Source organism: Orcinus orca, chromosome 11 (genome assembly GCF_937001465.1).
Source record: "Orcinus orca chromosome 11, mOrcOrc1.1, whole genome shotgun sequence".
Lineage (NCBI taxonomy): Eukaryota > Metazoa > Chordata > Mammalia > Artiodactyla > Delphinidae > Orcinus > Orcinus orca.
In genome coordinates, this window is record NC_064569.1 from 92,309,475 (window position 1) to 92,328,892 (window position 19,418).

Sequence of the window (19,418 nt, forward strand, 5' to 3'; positions counted from 1 at the left end):
CTGTGCTGTTACCCACAACCTCCCTGTTATCTTGCTCCCCCTCTAAGCACGGGGCCCCTCTACATCCCCCCCAGGAGCATCTCTGGCTCCTGAGGCCACAGCTCCAGAGCTGGGCCCATTGGAAATATGGTCTTGTAGCTCAGGAAGGGGCCCAAACCCTGCATTTCTCACGTTCTCCCCAGTGATTCCAGCCCCACTTGGAGGCCCTTAGGGAATACTGGCTCTAGCTGAGGGAAGCGTCCTCGGGGATTGGAGGGGCGTCCTGGGGTCCGGGGGCGTCCAGGCTGATGTCTTCCTGTCTACAGCCGCATGGCCCAGAAAGAGAAGGAGCTGGGCATCGGGCGCAAGAAATTCAACATGGATCCCGTGAAGGTAGGCAGTGCGGGGGCCGAGTCAGGGGGCCGGGAGATCTGCATGCTGGGGCCCTCCACGATGTCCTCTTGTTCCCCCTCAACTGACACAATTACCCACTTTACAGATGAGGAAACTGAAGCCCCGCCGGGCTCAGCATCTTATCCTGCCCCACGCCTGTTATGGCTGGGGGCTCCGCCACCCCACAGCATAGTAGCTCCGGGGCATGAGGTGGGAGCCAGGAGGATGCGATGGGGTCTGTGATGTCTGTGCCCCACTCTGTGAGTTGGACTTTGGGCAGTGGGGCCCTTAAACTCTGGGACTCAGTCTCCAGAAGTGTCTTCCAGCCCCTCGGCTGGAAGTCCTGAGATGCTGGCGTGGAGCCCTGAGTGCTCAGGGCTCAGCTACGCTCTAACCCCACCCCCACTGGTCTCAGAGCACCCCCAGTCCCCACCCTTCGCCCAGCCAGGTGGCCCTGGGCTCCTTTCCTGTAGGAGCCGGGACAGGAGGAAGCCACAAGTTGACACACAGAGGTGGGGTCAGGGAAGACACGGGGTCCCTGGAAATTTACTGCTCTCGCTTAGAAGGTTGCCTCTTCCCCATCACAGGCCTCCCGTGTCCCAGTGGCACAGCAATCAACCCCTGCCCCCATCCACACAGACCACACAGACCACACACACACACACAAACACACACACGCGCGCGCGCGCGCGCGCTAACTCACTTCCTACCTGATCCTGCCTGAGCGCCCCTCAGGGAGGGGCCCCTGAGGGATCCCCTGGGCCATCTGCCCGTCACTCAGAGCCCTCCACAACCTGTCCCCCCTCTCCCAGCAGCCTCTTCTCCAAAAGGAATAGGGACTCGAAGGCATCATCACGGAAAACCAGACAGCAACCCCTCAAACTCCTAAAATTAGATGACAGACTTCCATTCCCTGGGTCGTGGGGAGAGATGTCTGAGATATTGTCAAATCAGAAAATCAGGGGAGGCACACTCCCATTTTCACACAGAAAAGGGAGGAAAGGACCACCAGGGAAACTGTCTACCTCCGAGTGGTAGGACTGAGCAATTTCCTCTCCTTTTGACTGAGCAGTGTTTTTCTAATTTTTATACAATGGACATAGATTACTTGTAAGAAAAAATGAAACACTATGTTTAAATAATATGAATTTTAAGGGGGACAAAAGGAAGGGCTGAATCATTCAATCTTAAAATTATAAATTCATAGAATCATCGAAGCATATCCTCAAAGAGTGTCAGACTGAAGGGCACCCTGGGGAGCACCTGGCATGAACCTGGTTCACGGCAGGAACCCCATCTCTCTTTGCACATCTCTGCTGATGGGGAACTCACCACCTTACACAGGCAACTTCTATTAAGGAGGGAACACAACTTCCCAGAACAAGCTGTGCCAATGCTAGAATGCCAGGCCCAGGGCTCTGGCCACAGAGGCTCTCTCCCTCCCTCCTCCCAGGCCAGCTGCTGGGCGGGGCTGCTCACGGGCTCTGTGTACCACCTCCAGGGTATCCAGTATCTCACTGAGCACAAGCTGCTGACCCCAGATGTCCAGGATATCGCCCAGTTCTTGTACAAGGGCGAGGGCCTCAACAAGACGGCCATCGGCACCTACCTGGGGGAAAGGTAAGGAGGGCGGGGCCTTAGGGAGGTAGAGAATGAGGGTGTGCTGGTGTGCACAGGTGTGGGTGAAGGGATTGTGTGTGCAGGTAAGTAAGGGAATGAGTCATGTTAGGAAAGTCATAACTCCTGGGGTTCAGCGGCCTAACTGATCACGTCCCTCCAGACCCTGAACCAAGGGCTGCCTGCCGGCCTTCATTCCTTCCTTCACTCATTTAGAAAACAAGTAGATATTTTTAGTATCTACCGTGTACCAGACAGTGTTCCAAGCCCTGGATGTACACCAGTGAACAAGATACACAAAACTCCTGGTTGGGGGGGCGGGCAGGGGGATTAAATTGGGAGTATGGGATTAACAGATGCACACTACCATATATAATAGATAAACAACGAGGATTTACTGTGTAGTACAGGGAACTATATTCAATATCCCGTAATAAACTATAATGGAAAAGAATTGAAAAAAAGAATACAGATATATACATATATATGTATAACCAAATCACTTTGCTGTGCACCTGAAAATAACACAGTTGTAAATCAACTGTACTTCAGTTAAAAAAGAAACAAACCACTGGATGTCCAGTGGTTAGGACTCGGCACTTTCACTTCCATGGGCCTGGGTTCAACCCTGGTCAGGGAACTAAGAGCCCACAAGTCACGCGGCACGGTCAAAAACAAAGACAACACAAAATCACAAAGCTCCTACCCTCAAGGAGGTACATTCTAATGGGGAAGGCAGATCCCAAAATATGTAAAATACGTTAGAAAATTATAAGTTCTTTGGAATACAAATAAAGCAGGGAAGGGAGATGAGAAAGTTCTGGGAACCATGCTTTGAAGGCTGTGGACTTTAAATAGTTGTGGACACAAAGGGTCTCACAGAGAAGGTGAACTTTGACTGAAATTTAAAGGAGGTGAGCAGTGCAGCTCTGGGGGAAGAGCATTTCAGGCAGAGGGAACAGTGTGTGCAAAGGCCCTGGGGCAGAAGCTGCTTAAAGAACAGCAGGCTAGTGAGACTGGAAGAGAGAGAGGAAGGGAGAAAGTAGCAGGTGACAAGGTGGGGATCCCTGAGAGGGTTCTGGGCAGAGGAGTGGTCTGAGGGGACCCTCCTGGCTGCTGGGTGGCAGATAGACTATAGGGGACAGGCGTGGAGCTGGGCCAACAAGCCAGGAACCCTTCCCCCAGGCTCCCCAGAGGACACTCTCCTTCTAAGCAAGCAGGGAACCCGGGTGGCAAGAAGGGCAACGCTTTCTGATTTCAGATGTGGGAAGGGGGAGGGAAAGGGGGTGGGCATTTTCTCTGATTTTACAGATGTGGACACTGGGGCTTGGGGAGGTCAAGTGGCTTGTGTGGGGTCACCCATGAAGGAAGTGACAGAGGAAGGATTTGACCCAGGGCAGGCCGCTCTGAAACCAGAGCTCCCCTCCTGGGTGAGGACAGTGTTGGTGAGCCGTCGCGGGGTGGGGCGTCTGCTGTGTGTGGGAGGACATGGACGTGCACACGGGGGCGGGGGGGACTGTGATGTGGGCTCAGACAGATGGGAACAGACCAGATGGTGGCTGGATTCAGAAGGAGGACATCTCTCCCCTCCTTGGCCTCCCCCACCTCAACCGCCCCCCTGGAGGTGGGTGTCAGCAAATGCCCGAGTGTGTCCCGCCCTCCCTTCTGCCTCCTCGCCAGGGACCCCATCAACCTGCAGGTCCTCCAGGCCTTCGTAGATTGCCACGAGTTCGCCAACCTCAACCTTGTCCAGGCCCTCAGGTGAGTGGTGCAGGGGGCAGGGGCCTGACCCCCAAGGGTGGCACGGCAGGAAGGGTTGGGGCATCACCACCCACATGGCTAACAGCACAAACAAAGCATCAAGAGAAAGAATGAATAAATGAGGGAACGCCCTGGCGGTCCAGTGGTTAGGACTCAGCGCTTTCATTGCTGAGGGCCCGGGAACTAAAATCCTACAAGCTGCGTGGTGCAGCCCCAAAAAATTTTTTAATAAATAAATAAACTTAATTAATGACATTATCCCCCACATAGAGCTGAGGTTAGATGAGATAATAGGTGTGGACTGCCTGGATCAGTACCTGGCTCGTTACTACTACTACTATTATTATATTACAGCATTATTATAATAATATTAAATCATAATCATTATTACTATTATGATGCCATTCCCATCCCACTGCTCTTTGGATTAGTGCTTGTTTTACTTATTTTATTAATGCAGCTTAGTGTGTACTGCATTTATTATTACTTATTATTTTCTAATTAGGATATTATTGTTGCTACTCATTTTTACAACAATGGGAGGCATTACAGTATATGCGTTAGGAGCACAAGCTCTGGAGCCAGACTGCTCAGTTCATATCCTATCTCTGCTACTCACCCCTTGGGAAAGTCACACACACACACACACACACACACACACACACACACACAAAAACCTCTCCGGGGCTTCCCTGGTGGCGCAGTGGTTGAGAGTCCGCCTGCCAATGCAGGGGACACAGGTTCGTGCCCCAGTCCGGGAAGATCCCACATGCTGCGGAGCGGTTGGGCCCGTGAGCCATGGCCGCTGAGCCTGCGTGACCGGAGCCTGTGCTCCGCAATGGGAGAGGCCACAACAGTGAGACGCACGCGTACCGCAAAGAAAAAAAAAAAAAAAAACCTCTCCGTGCCTCAGTTTCTTCATCTGTAAAATGTGGATACTAACAGTACCAACCTCATAGGGTGGTGAGGACTAAATGAGAAAATGCTTAGAATTGGTCCACCGTCAGTGCTTAGTAAGTCTTGCTGCTGCAGATGATGCCTGGAAAATCAGCTCCTGAGTGGGGGCATTTGTTCTGGGCTTTGATGGATGATTAGGAGTTTGCTAGGCAGAGAAGGAAGAAGCCACCACCATCTAAGCAATGTGGCCTTCCCTTTAACTCCCATGCTTTTTAAAGGAGAGGGGTAGGTTGGGAGTCTCCAACATTCATCCGTTCATTTATTCACCTGTTCATTCTTTCACTCATTCAGCTAGCCTTTACTGAGCAGTTACTAGCTGTCCCAGCTCACCAGGAGATGTGAGAGGAGCAGGCACTGCCCTTGCCCTTGGCGAACTTAGCTGGAAGCTGTGGAAATCATTTACTTCCCAGCCAAGGGAAGACACTCCCCCAGGGTCCCACAGTTAAATCCCAGGGCCCAGTGGCCAGGCGGGGAGGGGTCTCAGACCCGGGAATCCACAGGGCTAAGGTGGACTGGGCCGCAAATGGTGCTGGGTCTCAGATGGGCAGAGGGGTGTGCCCGCTCAGCTCCTGTATTCTAGAAGAAAAAGCATTTCTTGGATCCCTCCTGCAATCTTGGTGCTCAGAATAACAAATTCCACTGACACCCCCCAACCCCCCATGAACTTAGATGACAGGTGCAGAGTCTCTCATTTACAGGATAAAGAGACTATGCCTGGGAAACACAGAGCAGCTTGTGGGGTGGGGGGATGGGGTACCCCCTAAGCCCCCTCTTAGAGCCTCCCCCACCTCCACTGCCCATGGTTCTGTTCTTCCCCCAGACAATTCCTGTGGAGCTTTCGACTGCCAGGCGAGGCCCAGAAGATTGACCGCATGATGGAGACCTTTGCCACCCGATACTGCCTCTGCAACCCAGGTGTCTTCCAGTCCACAGGTGCCAGTGTGGGAGGGGACCCTGCCAGACACAAATCTGCCATCCGAGGCACCTCGGCCTCTCTACCCCCTCAGGTCTCTCCCAAGCACCCAGACCCTGGGAGCCCAGATCCCCTCATGAACCCTCACTGAGTTCCAACTCTGTGCCAGGCCCTCTGCTGGGTGCTTGTCAGGCAGAGCTGCCTCAGGGCATGATCCTTGGGAGAGAAGGCAGGAAATAATGGCACAGGGTGCTAAGGCATCAGTGCCTCATCTGAGGGCAGGGATGGGGGAACTCAGCATGTCCAGGCTGGCTTCCCAGAGGTCCTGAGGTCTGAATGGGGTTTTGAAGGATGAATAGGAGTTCTCCAGGAGGTCAAGGGGAGAAATGGCCTTTTGGACAGGAGTTCTAGTTTGAGCAAAGGCACAGAAGCATGAAACAGCCTGAGCAGGATGCAGGGCGCAAAGGGGTATAGAAAGATATCAGCAAAGCTCAGTCCCCCACATCCCCCAACATGGTGGGCGAAAAGTCATCATGGCAGGCTTGTCCTGGCCTCTTCTCTGGGTCTGAAGATACCATAGCAATAACCAAGTCCACATATTGAGCACTCCCCATGTGCTAAGTGCTTTACCCATGCAAAGTCATGTAATCCTTACATCCACTCTACAAGGTCATCAGTGTTCTCATCCCTGCAGAACACAGACTCCGAGAAGCGAAGGGAGCTTTTCAGCAGTATATCCATGGGCAAGTCCTACAGAGCATTTGCCTACCTTGTAGTTATATAGAAATTAGGGATTTGCTTGTTTGTTATCTGTCAGCCCCACAAGTCTAAATATCTCACAAGGATGGGGACCATACAGATTTTTTCACCAGTGACTCCCCATTCTGTAGCACTTAGGAGGTACACAATAAATATTTGTAGGAAGGAAGGAAGGAATTTTAAAGCACCAGATTTGAATCACAGTCTCACTACTTAAGTTTGTGACCTTGGACATGTAAACTCACTCTCCCTGTGTCTCAGTTTCCTAATCTGTAAAATGATGGTGGTAACAGTGCCTAACTCATAGTGTTGTCAAGGGCTGTAAAGAGCTTCGCACAGGGCAAGCACCAACATTAGTGCCACTGCCACCAGAGGGAGAATCATCGATGTTCTAGAACATGAAGCTACTTCAAAGTTAAACCTCCTAATATTGCAGATGGGGAAGCTGAGGCTCTGGGAACTCAGGTACTTTCCAAGGTCAACCGGAGAGTTGGGGACACAGCTGGAGTTCCCTGGCTCTGGACCCAGGGCTTTAAAACATCATAGAGTAGCGATCACCTCCTTCCCAAACGCTCAGCCCAGCCTCGCTCCCGAGCACGTGAAAGTCTGAATAATGGAACAGGAGCGCGGCTCCCGGAGCCCCACAGTGCTAATAAGATTACCAAGTGGCACGTGACGAAGCCCTGAACCGTGTTGCCAACAATAAGCATCCTCTGAGTTCCAAGAAGGCAGAGAACAGAGTGGGCGGGAGAGCTGGGAGGGCTGGGGGGGGGGGGGAGCTGGAGGGGGGGGGCTGGGGGGGAGGAGGGCTGGAGCTGGGGGCGGAGGGCTCGGGGGGGGGGGAGGAGGGCTGGGGTGGGGGGGAGGGCTGGAACTGGGGCGAAAGAGCGGGAGGGTTTAAGTGGGTAGAAAGGGAAGAGGAGGGAGTGCCTGGCAGGGGCCCCAGCAGGAGCAGAAGTACCAGGGTAGGAAGGCACACGGGGGCTCCGGGACTGACACCTGAAGCTTGTTTGGAGCAGGGAGCCCCATAAGAGTGGGAGGCGTGGCCAGGCCTCAAATGCCAAGCCGGGAGGACAGAGTGGACCTTCAGGACATTGAAATGGCCCATTCTTGGCCCCTAGAAGGGATTGGGGCAGGGGAGGGGGGAGTGGCCAGAGCCAAGACTGTGCCCGCTGTCCCGTCCCCACAGACACCTGCTACGTCCTGTCCTTCTCCATCATCATGCTCAACACCAGTCTCCACAACCCCAACGTCCGGGACAGGCCACCCTTCGAGCGCTTTGTGTCCATGAACCGTGGCATCAATGATGGCAGTGACCTGCCTGAGGAGCAGCTGCGGGTAAGAGGGGTGTGGCCCCACCTAGCCCCGTCCCCAGGCATCCAGGAGGAGCCTGTCCTTAGGTCCATGGCCCAAGAGGGGCTCCTCTCAGACAGGCCGCTCCAGGAGAGGGCACTGCTGAGATGGCCCTCCCAGGTTGGTCACTGTCTTGAGAGGGACCATCACAAAAGAGGTTGATCCCGAGAAGGGCTTTCCCAAGTGGGCCCATCTTAAGAAGGAGGTCCAAGACTGAATACCCAGGAGGTCCTCCCAGACCTCAGCCTTCGGGGAACTCTGGGCACCCATCATTCACACCTTCCAGAAAGGGTGCCTCACGCAGCCTACATCTATTTTTTGGAATCCCAGATTCTTAGACTCTCAGTGGGTCAGGGCTGAAAATCCCCAGACTCTGCTCAAACCCCTCCCTCTTTCAGAGAGGAAGGAACAGGTCTTCCACAGGCTACACATCAGCTCCGGAGTCGAGCAGAACCCAGGCCTCCCATCCCCTCCTCAAACAGTCCCACCCCTGCTACACTGCACCGAGCCCTGTGCCTGGCACGGGGCACCCAGGGATGAGTAAACCCACATGCAGGGTCTGGTGGGAGGATGATACACATGTGAATTATAACCCTGCGTGATTCATGCTGCACTGACCGTAGGATACACAGCTATGGAGACACAGAGGACACTATTATCACTCTCCTGGGAGCAGGGGAAGGGTGCCATCCTGGAAGACTCCACAGAGGAGGTGACTTTTGAACTGGGCCTCGAACGTTGAGTGGGAGTTTGCCCAGAGGAGAAGCAGGGAAAGGACATTCCAGAAAGAGGAACTGGCCAGCATCTGACCTGGTTGGGAAAGGGAGGGGCATCCAGAGTGGCCAGCTGGGTACATACAGACCGTGATGGGCACCGAGGTTGGGCCAGAGAGACCATAGCTTCGAACGACAGCCTCAGGAGTTTGCCTGCTTCCTATGGGCAAAGCGGAGCCAGGAGCTGTTTTAGAAACACAGGAGTGAGATTCAAAGCCTGGCTCTGCAAAAATGAATTGACGATTCATTTCTAGGACCAGAGACGCCCCAGGGCTCAATAGAGCTTCAGTTCCCTCCAGGTCAGAGCACGGCAGGAGGGGAGGAGACGGTGTGAACCCCACCCTGGCAGCTTAGCACCCTGTGTACCTCCGACAGCAGAAGTCTGGTCGGTGGGGGGAGAGCCTGAGTCTGGAGCGATTCTGGTGCCCCTCGGTGTTTGAGAACAGCCTCGCCCTTAGCTCACCCTCCTCCTTGGTCCCCAGACAGTTTATCTTGGTGGGCAGGGGGCACGACGTAAAATGAGGGCTTGAAAGTAGGTTAGAGCTCAGGTCAAGTACCATCTCCCCGTTTGCCCGGTGGGTGACCTTAAATAATGACTCACCCTCTTGGAGCCACCATTTCCTCAACCAGGAGCACAGGGATAACGATGCCTGCGTCACGGAGCTGCTGTGAGTAGTAATTTTTAAGACTGTAAAGGGCATAGCCCATGCCAGGTACATAGCACAAGCTCTAAAGTGTAGCTTAGGTCGCCATTAAGAGTGATTAATAATCATTTAAAACCCCCAGCCCTTAGTAAAATGCCTAAAACGTGAAAAGCATTTGAAAACTGGGAACGCATCTCATCGCGGTACTTGGGGCCAGAAGCTGGGCGCACCTTGTCCAGCAGGTAATGAGTTAAGGACACGCCAGCACCAGTCCTGTGGGATCTCCCAGGTGCCACTTTATTGCTTCAGCCCCCAAAGAGCCTCCTTCCCTCCTGAGGTATTTTTCCCAATTCAAGCCTTTTGTTAGTAACAATGCACTGCATTTGTATAGAGCTTGTAACTTTCTTCTCATAGGGCTTTCCGGTCTATTATCTCAATTTAGCTTCAAGCTCTTCCTGGGAGGTCTGGGAAGGGTTTATTATCCTCCTTGGCAGCCGAGAGGGGCAGGCACTGAGCAGGGAAAAGAACAGAGCGTTGGAGTCACAGCCACATCCAAGTCCTGGCTCCCCCATTTTCAAGTTGTGTGACTTTAGGTAAGTGGCTTGACCTCTCTGAGCTCCCGGTTTATAGGATTAGTGTAGGTAAGCTTATAGGATTAGTAAGGTACTTAGCACAGCACCTATGTCGTTGGACTGGCTAGTTAATCCAGAAGCTTCCCAGGACACAAAGTGAACCACACTGGCCTGGTCCTTGCTCTTCAAAGCCTTGCTCTTCAAGGCTTTCACAGGAAGCTGCTCAGGACCGGGGGGCCTCTTGCTTTCTCTTGGGGTCTCATCTTCCCCATGTGTAGAGCAAGGACTCGGCTTTAAGCACCTTCAGGTATTGAGTTTGCAGCTTTGCAAAAGGATTCTCCAGGACACATAACATTTTTAAGTGACCTGATTTATGAAATTAAATTGACACAGATACATCACCTAAAGAGAGGTCACCCCGTGACCATGAGGGTGCGCAGCTGGGAAAGGCTTCAAAGAGGTGCATGATGGGAGCTGGGGCTCAGGCATGTTGAGCGGGTCTTGCCCTGGCCACCCTGATGGGGATGGGGCGAGTGCCTAAGAAACTCAGCCCAAAGGTACAGGGTGTAGACTCAGAAGATGGGAGATCAAATCCCAGCTCTGCCCTTATGGTTATGTGCCCTTGCGTGTGAGCCTCAGTTTCTCCATCTGCAAAGTGGGCTGATGACACTGACCTCACATTGTTCTCCTGAGAAGCAGACAAAGCACTTCAAGCACCTGGCACCACTCACCTTGACAGGGTTGCCCAGAGAGGGAGCCAGGGTGGAGATGGGGAAGAAGCAGAGAGGATAGAAGGAGGGCTTGTCCACTCTCCAGTGCCACAGGTGGAGAAACCGAGGTCCGGGCAAGAGAACAGTCTCCCAGTTCAGGGCATCTTCTGCTGCAGGCGAGGCCGGACCTCCTGGGTTCCTGTCCAAGCGTCTCCATCAGAACTGACCATATACTGGGCCCATTAAGCCATCTCGACAACCTTAGGCAGCAGGTACCATCCCCAGTTTACAGCGAAGGAAACTGAGCTCCAACAGAGGTAGCTGGCCAAGGGTCTCAGTCTGTGAGGAGTCCAGATTCAAACCCACGTCTGTCTGACTCCAAAGCCCTTCCCTCTGCAGAGACCAGAAAGCAAGATTAGGGGATGGAGACCTTGGCCGTGTTTCCCAGCTTCCAGTTTCTTCCTGGCTGGAGGAATCTCAGCTTATATCATGGAAAAGATGGGGGATTGATGGTTGGCTTCAGGCTCGGCTAGATCCAGCTGCTCAGTGAGGTCAGAAGAGCGCAGTCTGGTCTCTCCATCTCTGAGCAACCTCCTCTTCCGAGTTGGCTTCCCTCTTAAATAGCCTTTCCCCAAGTTGCAGCAAAGATGGCCTGGGCAGCTCCAGGCTTCCATCTTGCTTTATACTAGAGTCCCAGAATTAAGGCTTAGTGAATTAAGGCTTATTGACTGGCGTGGGTCACAGGTCCCTCTCTGAACCCGTCGCTGTGACCAGTAGGATGAAATGTTCTCATTAGCCAGATGGGATTCATTCACAGTCTCCTGGAGCCTGGGGGCGTGGCAGGTGGGCAGTGAGTGTCAACCCCCCCACCCACCCAGCAACCTGGACAGAAAGTCCAGGTGCAAGGATGTTATATTACAGGGGGTGGGGGCGGGGGCAGCCTGGGGTTTACAAGGTACAGGAAATGTGGGTGAACTGAGCTGTTTCCCTTGTGGGGGCAGAATGTGTAGGCTGTAGGGTGCCAGCCAAAGCTGCCATGGGGCTTCCTGTGGGTGTCATGAAGGATGAGGTCCTCCCTGTCCCCCTGCTCACCTCCTTGGGCCTTCAGAATATTTGTGCTGCCAGCTTTGCTGACAAGGCCTTGCTGCCACAGACCTTGTTCAACCGGCCACCGCCACTTGGGGAATCCCAGGGCCAGGCTGGGCCAGGGCAGGATGGGTAAAGCGGGGCTTCCCGGCTGCTTTAGGGATGCAGGGATTCCAAACAGAGAAAGTGGTCCCTGCTCTTCCCCACTCACCCCACCACAGCCAGCAGAGCCCACTCCATCAAACCCAGGAAGACCTGCTTCCAGCCGGCACTCTCCTCCCCCCATCTCTTACCCCTCCGCCACCCCTAAGCTCCTGGATCAGAAAAGCCCTTTAAAAACCAAAAAACACCATTTCTAAAACTTTGGGGAATCGAACAGTACTTGGGAAATTTTTCATTTAAAATTTCGAGGAAACCATCTGAACAGCAGCACAGACAACTGCAACAGAAGGAAATGATGTCATTATCTCAAGGACAGAGACCCAGCATTGTGTCTGGTTTTAGTCAGCAGAATTAGACAATTTAGAATGTGTTTTCCAAATGCTCGGGAAATCTGGGCAGGTTGTCTATGGAACGCAGTGCCCCACGGCAGGGGGTTCAAAACACACAGGGGTGATCTGTTGCCAACATCCATATCTCTCCCACAGGGAGGTCTTAGCCCTGGCTTGCATACTTCCAGTGACAAGGAACTCATTACCCTATAAGGTTGCTCCTTCCATATTTCAGCAGCTCCAACTTCTAGAAAGTCCTCCACAGAGAACTAAAATCTGCTTTCTGAGAAATTCCTACCCCCCAGAACAGGTCTCTGGCCTCTGCCTAGGAGAGGGGGCTTTAAGAGCCTAGGTCAGCATCCCACCTTGAGTCACAACATGGGCAGCCAATCTCCAACTCCCTAGCAGGTCCTCTGTGTCCCCCAACCCACGATACACCTGGAAGTCTAGCGACTGCACCTAAAAGAAGAGGAGACCCCTTCCCCCTTAGATGTTGTCCAAAGAGGCACTGAATCCGGCTGCTGTGCCCCAGAGAGTGTGTGTGTGTGTGTGTGTGTGTGCGTGTGTGTGTGTGCACGTGCACGCACGCACACGCACGCACACTGGTGAACATGTGTGTGCGTGTACACATCCCAGCCAAGCATCCTGTCTCCAGCACTCTCAGACATGGGGGTGATGGACCCTGACTCACTCATCTGACCCTTGAGAGCGGTGCTGGGTGGTCAGGGTGCAGGTGGGGGCTTCTCCTCATCATCATCTTCCCCTCGACTTGGGGGCAGGGAGGGGCTCTGACCCCAGTGTAGTCCATTTACTCTCCCTAGAACACTGGGGGTCAGCATTGTCCATTTTTCAGATGTAGACAGAGCAGCTCAGAGAGGTTGAGGGGTGTGCCCGGGGTCACACAGTCATCAAGGGACCGAGCTGGGATTTCAGCCCAGGTGGCCTGACACTGAGCAGGTGCTCTTCCACGCGCGTTCTCCTGCCACTGGCTGGGATTCCAGCGGGAAGGTGGGAGATGGGAACCATCAGCTGCTAGGTCAACAAACAGTCGCTACCCTGCTTTAGGCCAGGCCCTGGGGGAGGCTCTGGGGTTATGACACCCAGGCCTTTCCTGGAGGAGCTCCCCGTCTACCTGGGGAAGTCAACCTCAGCAAGCAAACTGACAGCAAAACAACTGGCCGCTGCGGGGACCGTGGGTGAGGCAGCCAGCACGGTCTCTCTGCGGGGCTCACCCCACCCGCTCCATTCTACAATAGCACAGGGGGAGGCATGACATGGGGTTGGGGACAGGGGAGCACCACTGGGCCTGGGGGGACCGGGGAGGGTTTCCCCAAGAAAGCCAGGGACCAAGGAGGAGCTAACAGGAGGGGAAAGAGTTTGCCCAGAGGGCCAGTGACCTGCCCGAGGTCACACAGGCGGAACCCAGGCCCTGGACTGGGATGAATGTCACAGCGGGTCTTTCCCTCCCTTCTCTCGGGGCAGAACCTCTTCGACAGCATCAAGAGTGAGCCCTTCTCCATCCCCGAGGACGATGGCAACGACCTCACTCACACCTTCTTCAACCCCGACCGCGAGGGCTGGCTGCTCAAGCTAGGTGAGAACGTGCTCGTGCACGCAGGGGACGTGCACCGACGTGCCTGCACACTCACGCAACGGGTGAGAACGTGCTCATGCACGCGGGGGACGTGCACCGACGTGCCTGCACACTCACGCCACGTGGCTGCCACACACATGCACCTGACATGCAGCCTCGGGGGTGCAGCCAGGTCAGCCCCAGGTCTCCTGACCCTGGAGCAGCAGTCTGCCCGTGCCATCCGTCCATCTGTCTGTCCTGGGGATAAGGGGACAGTGCAGGAGGGGAACGATAAGCAGGAAGTGGGGACGGGAAGCTGACTGATTCATAGATAAATGGTTCAACCGCAGGTCCTTCCTGAAGCGATTCTGAGTTAGCCCAGACCCAGTGAGGTTAGGGCATCTGCCCGGGGCCACACAGCCAGCCAGTGGCGGCTTTTGGTGGGCAGAGGGTTGGGTGTCCTTGAAAGACAGAGGGAGGGAGTGTGACAGGATGTGGCTCAGGGAGCCTCCCCTCAATGGGACTAGGGGACATGGAGGGCCTCGGGCCTGCAGAGGGGAGCTGTGGCGGGTGCCACAGCTGCAGCGGCTCCGTATGCTCCTGCCACCCCCAAACACTCCTGGGCGCCGCCCCAGCAGGGGCAGCCCAGCCAGGCACAGTGGTCCTCCAGGGCAAGGGAAGATAGACATCTCGTGTTGGAGCAGGGATCCTGGCCTGGGGTGCCCATCCAAGCCCTCCATCTCTCCAGACCCACCTCCCAGTTTACCCCCCTGCAGACTGCAGCCTCCTTCCTTGCCCAGCTGACTGTCCTCAGTCCCAGGGAAGCTCTAAGTCACAGATCCCAGCTCCTCCACCCATCCTCAGCCTGAGTTTCCACAGCTGTAAAATGTCCCATCCCTGGGACAGTTAAATGTGTGGGAAGCCAAGCACTTGGGCTCTGGGGCTGGGACACTGGGGTTCGAATCCCAGCTCTGCAGCCAGACCTCGAGCAGATGACTCAGCCTCTCTGCACCTCGGTCTCCTCATCTGTAAAATGGGGTTAATAATAGTCCCCTCCTCATAGGTGGTTATACGGATTAGTAAGTGAAAGTTTTTTGAAATCTCTAGAACATTGCCTGGCAAATGAAAGATGAAAGGCTTAGCATAGTGCCAAGCAGGGAGTGGGCCAAGGCATGAACGGAGGGGTGAGGGCAGCAGGAAAGTGCAGGAAATGACCAGCCTGCCCCAGGGCCTGATCATGGAGGAGCCTGGGTCAGGCAACTCAGGGGCCGTGGGGGGGTGATAGAGCCACTCAGGTTTTGAGTCAGGAAGGGATAGATAAGGGGGAAGGTGTGGCAGGAAAGGGACTGGGGGCTTGCTGCTCAGGTCGGGGCCCAGAGGAGAGCGTCTGAGGCCCTGCTGTTCCGTGGAGGGAAGTGCTGGTGGCCCAGGGCAGAGGAGGGCTGACTGACTCCACCACTGGCTTTCGCAGGCGGCCGCGTGAAGACGTGGAAACGACGCTGGTTCATCCTGACGGACAGCTGCCTCTACTACTTTGAGTTCACCACTGTGAGCCTTACCCTGCCCTGCCCCTCCCCCCAAACCCTTTCCAGACTCCCACTAAGTGGTCCATTGACAGAGCTTGGGGCCCCTTGAGATCTTTCGGACCTCCTCCATACCCATTTTACAGATGGGGAAAACTGAGCTACAAAGAAGGGAAGGGGCTGGGCCAAGGTGCAAGGCAGAGCCGGGGCTTAAAGTCAGGCCTCCTGACTCCCAGCCAGGGCTCTTTCCGTGCTGCTCCCCTGCCCTCTCCAGGGCTGCACAGAGTCGGGGGAGATGGGCACACTCCTCTCTGGGTCTAGGGAGCCCCCAAGGTCACTCCCTGCCCTTGGCTTTGAAGCTCCATTTGCAGATCCTGACCTTGTCTCCCGTTCCCCTGCAGGACAAGGAGCCCCGGGGAATCATACCCCTTGAGAACCTCTCAGTGCAGAAGGTGGATGACCCCAAGAAGCCAGTAGGTATCGGTATGGAGGCCCGAGGCCAGAGCAGCTGCGGGAATTTCCAGAACAGGGTGGGAGGAGAGGGGGTGCCCATCACACCTCCCGGGTGGCTCAGGGTTGCCTCAGTCTCCCTCCTGGGGCCGTGGATCCTGGGGGCAGGTCAATGGCATCAAGAGGGCCCGGCCTCGCTGACTCTCAGAGCCTGACACTGGCTCGGGGACGTTCAGTAAGTCTCCACTCATTTCTGAGCCTCAGTTTCCCCATCTGTCAAATGGGGATTTGAAGAAGAATCATGGATTTAGGCCGAGCCAGGCATGTAGAAAGTTCTCAGCGTGAGGAGCTGCAGCTGCTGCCCCTTTGCCTCTCACAGGAAGGCCCGGGGGTCGGGTCTGTCCTGTCGCTCATCCAAGCGCTGGTCTTGCCCAAGCGTCTAGGCCTCTCTGAGCCTCCCGGAGAGCCCAGTGTAGCAGCCCTTCCCTCCCACCCCTGCCCTGCCTTCACCTGGCCACTTCCCCGCAGTTCTGCCTGGAGCTCTACAACCCCAGCTGCCGAGGCCAGAAGATAAAGGCCTGCAAGACGGACGGCGACGGCAAGGTGGTAGAGGGCAAGCACGAGTCCTACCGGATCTCAGCCTCCAGCGCCGAGGAGCGGGACCAGTGGATCAAGGCCATTCGGTAATGGGTGGGCAGACTGGTGGGGAGGTGTCTCCTGTCACCTTCCAGAAGCGCCTACTTCTCTTGGAGCCCTGTTTCCTTGTCTGTAAAGAGGGCTAACTCTAGAATCTGCCTCCTGTTTCTGGCATGCAAATCCCTTCCACATATTCTGTGAGCAGCCCCTCTGGGCCGGCACAGTGCCGGGTCCAGGACACAGGGGAGAGAGGCACCGCCTTCGTAGGGATGGTGGAGGATCACGGGAGATGTTGCACGTAAAGCTCTTTGCCCAGCGCCTGTTGGCATCAGGACCCATAGTGGCCCTGGAAAGACCTGATGGAGGGGGAGAGGAGGCCTTTCTAGGTGGAACAAGCAATGCAGGCAAAAACAAGGGGGCACGTCAGGCCAAAGCCACGCTCACCTCCATTTTACACATGAGGACTGAGGCCCAGAGAGGGGAGGGACTCGCCCAGGGCCACACAGCCAGTGAGGGGCAGAGCCGTGACCGGCAAGCAGTTCTGCTGGTTCCACCTGGGCTCTTGTCACCTCCTTCTGAGAGTCTGTTGGGAGCCTGGGGAGGGGTCCAAAGACATTTGGGGGCAGAATTCCCAAGGCTCTCAGGCCTCAGCCTCACCCCCTCCGGCCCCGCCCGTGGGACTCTGGGTTAGGGCAGCGAAGCTGGACACACCCTGGCTTGGTCCTTGCTGGGGTCATCTGGCTTTTCCCCTGAGGCAGGGCAGGCCGACCCCTCCCTGGGATATGAGACTCCCTGAAATCTTTTCACCTACTCTCACTCCAGAGCCAGCATCACCCGTGTCCCCTTCTATGACCTGGTCTCTGCTCGGAAGAAGAAGATTGCCAACAAGCAGTGAGCTTCCTGGGAGGTGGTGCCCAGCTTCCTGGGAACCCCGTGACCTGTGGTACCTGGAGACCTACCTCCCACCCCAGGGTACCCTTTCCTGGCCCGCAGACATCCTCCCTCAACCCCATTCATTTCAAGCTGACAGCAGAGGGGAGGAAGGGCTCAAGAAAGAGGGTGGGTGGGAACCACCGAGGGCTCAAAGCCCGACCATGAGGCCGCTGGCCCTGGACACCCAGGAAAGGCCCTGTCCCAGCCCCAAGTCCACTGCAGTAAGGGGTGAGGAAAGCAGCCCAGAACCCGGCACCCCGCCCTCTCTCTGGGGCTCAGTTTCCTCTCCTGTCAGACGTCTCCGTGCCCTCTGAAATGCTGTCAGCCCTCGGAGCAGGAGGGACCTGCATGCTTCCTACCCTCCGCCATGGTGATGCCCCCTCCTTCTGCTCAGGGGGTTTCTCGGCCAGCCCCTCCCCCATCCTCATCTGGGGCTTGGCCTTCCCTGCCCAAGGGACACACGTACACATCTCAGACCCACCGACAAGACCTCTGGGAGACCCGAGAGCACTGGACTAGAAGCCCTGATGCCACGGTCTCAGTCCCAGCTCTGTCTCCAACTTGCTGTGTGCCCTCGTCCAAGTCACCCTCCTTCTCTGGTTCCTGGAAAAGTACGGTGTTTGGAGAGAAATGTCTTGGCCCTTCTGGCTCTGTGCACCGCCCCCACTGCAACCTCCAACCTGCCAGCAATGGCCCTAGGTAGGTCCCAGCAGGGCGTGAGCTGGCCACCTCCCTCCTCTGAGACTGCTTCCTCTCGGTAGAAGGACAGGATTGGACTGGGTCTCCCAAGGAGCTTCTGGCTGGACATGTCTGCACCAGAGCTGGAGGGGGCTCTGGACTGAAGGCTGCTGGGAGGCAGAGAGCAGAGTGGGCTCCATCCTCAAGGATGTCCATCTTAGAGAAGGGGCGGGTGGGACTCCTCAAGAAAATGGCAGACAGCATCCCAGACAGATGTACTCAGGCAGAACTGGCGGTACAATCAAGAAGCCAAGTAGAGAGCTTTGTGAGCTGTGGTTACCAAGAGGGTTACCTGTGGTTACCTGGAGGCAGCGGCCATGCCAGTGAGTGACACAGAAGCTTGTAGCAGAGTCTCAGCTACAGCTTCCCTGCTGGACCACTGCCCAGGGCTCCCGTGGTGGTGAGCAGGGTCCCAGCATCCTGAGGTCCTCTAGGGTAGCAGCATCAAGAGTGGAACTGACTTCCCAGCCCACAGGCAGGCAGCTCTCCAGGGAGATTCCAGCCTGGAGGAGGATTCCACGAACAGGTTTCTTCTCAGTAGCACTTCTCACCCCATCGCACAGGCCCTGGGGGTGTCCCTGGAGGGAAGTTCCCTGGCAGGAAAGCAGGATATGGGGTTACCTCTGCCCCGCTCCCAGCCTGCGTGGGCAAGCCAGAGCAAGATGGATTCCCCCCGGGGAAGGGAGGCAACCTCTCCTCCCCTCCACCTCCCACACACATGCACACTCTCCAGGGTGTCAGGATAGAGTAGCTGCCTTGCAGTGGTGAGACCCCTATCTCTGGAGGTGTGCAAGAACCTCGTAATGATATTGCACTGGCGAGGATCTGGTTGGGCATCTGCAAGAAGAAGCTTTAGGACGTTTGAGGTCTTCCACAGACTCCATGTCAGCCTGGGAGCTGAGCGCCACCTCTGCTGCCTCATTTGGCCCCTGAAGGGGCAGCCAGGCGTCATGGGCTCTGAGGTTCTCTCCTGCCACTGGTTATACACTGGCTGGGTGACCTTAGTCCACTTCCTTCCCCTCTCTGGTCCTCAGCTTCCCCCCACCCCCGCATCATTGAGAGGGTGGAATGGGGGATTTTCTGGGCATGAGTGACTGTTCTGGGAATCACTCAGAATAGAGAATAAAGGTCATGATTCAACTCGTGAGGGGCTCTGTCCTGTCTGTGACTACATCTCCCATCCTTGAGCCCACCCTGCCCCTTCACCATCCCTTTCCCAGCCAGAGTGCAGGAGGGCCAGACAGGGAAGAGTAGACACTCCAAGGACCCTGGACCCTCATCCTCTGGGCACTGGGGCTGCCACACTGGGCAGATCTCCAGGGGCTGGATTTGTGTCAGGGGTCCCTCAGAGCATGGGCAGGAGTGCACTGGTTCTGCCAAGGCCGGGGGAAAGCAAAAGAACTTTCCAATAGGCTGCGCTGTCTAAAGAGAGAAAGAATGCTGCTCAGGAGATAGGTAATAAGCTCCCTGTCTGCAGAAGGATGCAAGTACAGATTGGCTCCAACGATCACTTGGGGTGTTACGGGGGGACTTGGTCATCTTCATTCATTTGTACTT

The 19,418-nt window shown here is 55.6% G+C and overlaps 1 protein-coding gene across 6 annotated transcripts in view; it reads left to right on the top strand.

Annotated features, from left to right (window-relative positions):
• The window catches only part of CYTH4 (cytohesin 4), a 30,878-nt gene extending 11,872 nt beyond the window's left edge, over window positions 1-19,006 (top strand). For 3 of the 6 annotated variants that reach the window (XM_033404998.2, XM_033404996.2, XM_033404999.2), the window contains 9 exons: window positions 1,874-1,992; window positions 3,670-3,750; window positions 5,528-5,640; window positions 7,569-7,717; window positions 13,491-13,602; window positions 15,053-15,129; window positions 15,506-15,577; window positions 16,083-16,237; window positions 17,013-19,006. In XM_033404998.2, the coding sequence (XP_033260889.1) occupies window positions 1,874-1,992; window positions 3,670-3,750; window positions 5,528-5,640; window positions 7,569-7,717; window positions 13,491-13,602; window positions 15,053-15,129; window positions 15,506-15,577; window positions 16,083-16,237; window positions 17,013-17,085 (951 nt within the window). In that variant the 3' untranslated portion in view covers window positions 17,086-19,006. Of the gene's footprint in view, window positions 1-305; window positions 373-1,873; window positions 1,993-3,669; window positions 3,751-5,527; window positions 5,641-7,568; window positions 7,718-13,490; window positions 13,603-15,052; window positions 15,130-15,505; window positions 15,582-16,082; window positions 16,238-17,012 lie in introns of all 6 variants that reach the window. The other 3 variants (XM_004279447.4, XM_033405000.2, XM_033404997.2) reach the window with 2 other exon arrangements.
• Window positions 19,007-19,418: the final 412 nt, after the last annotated feature.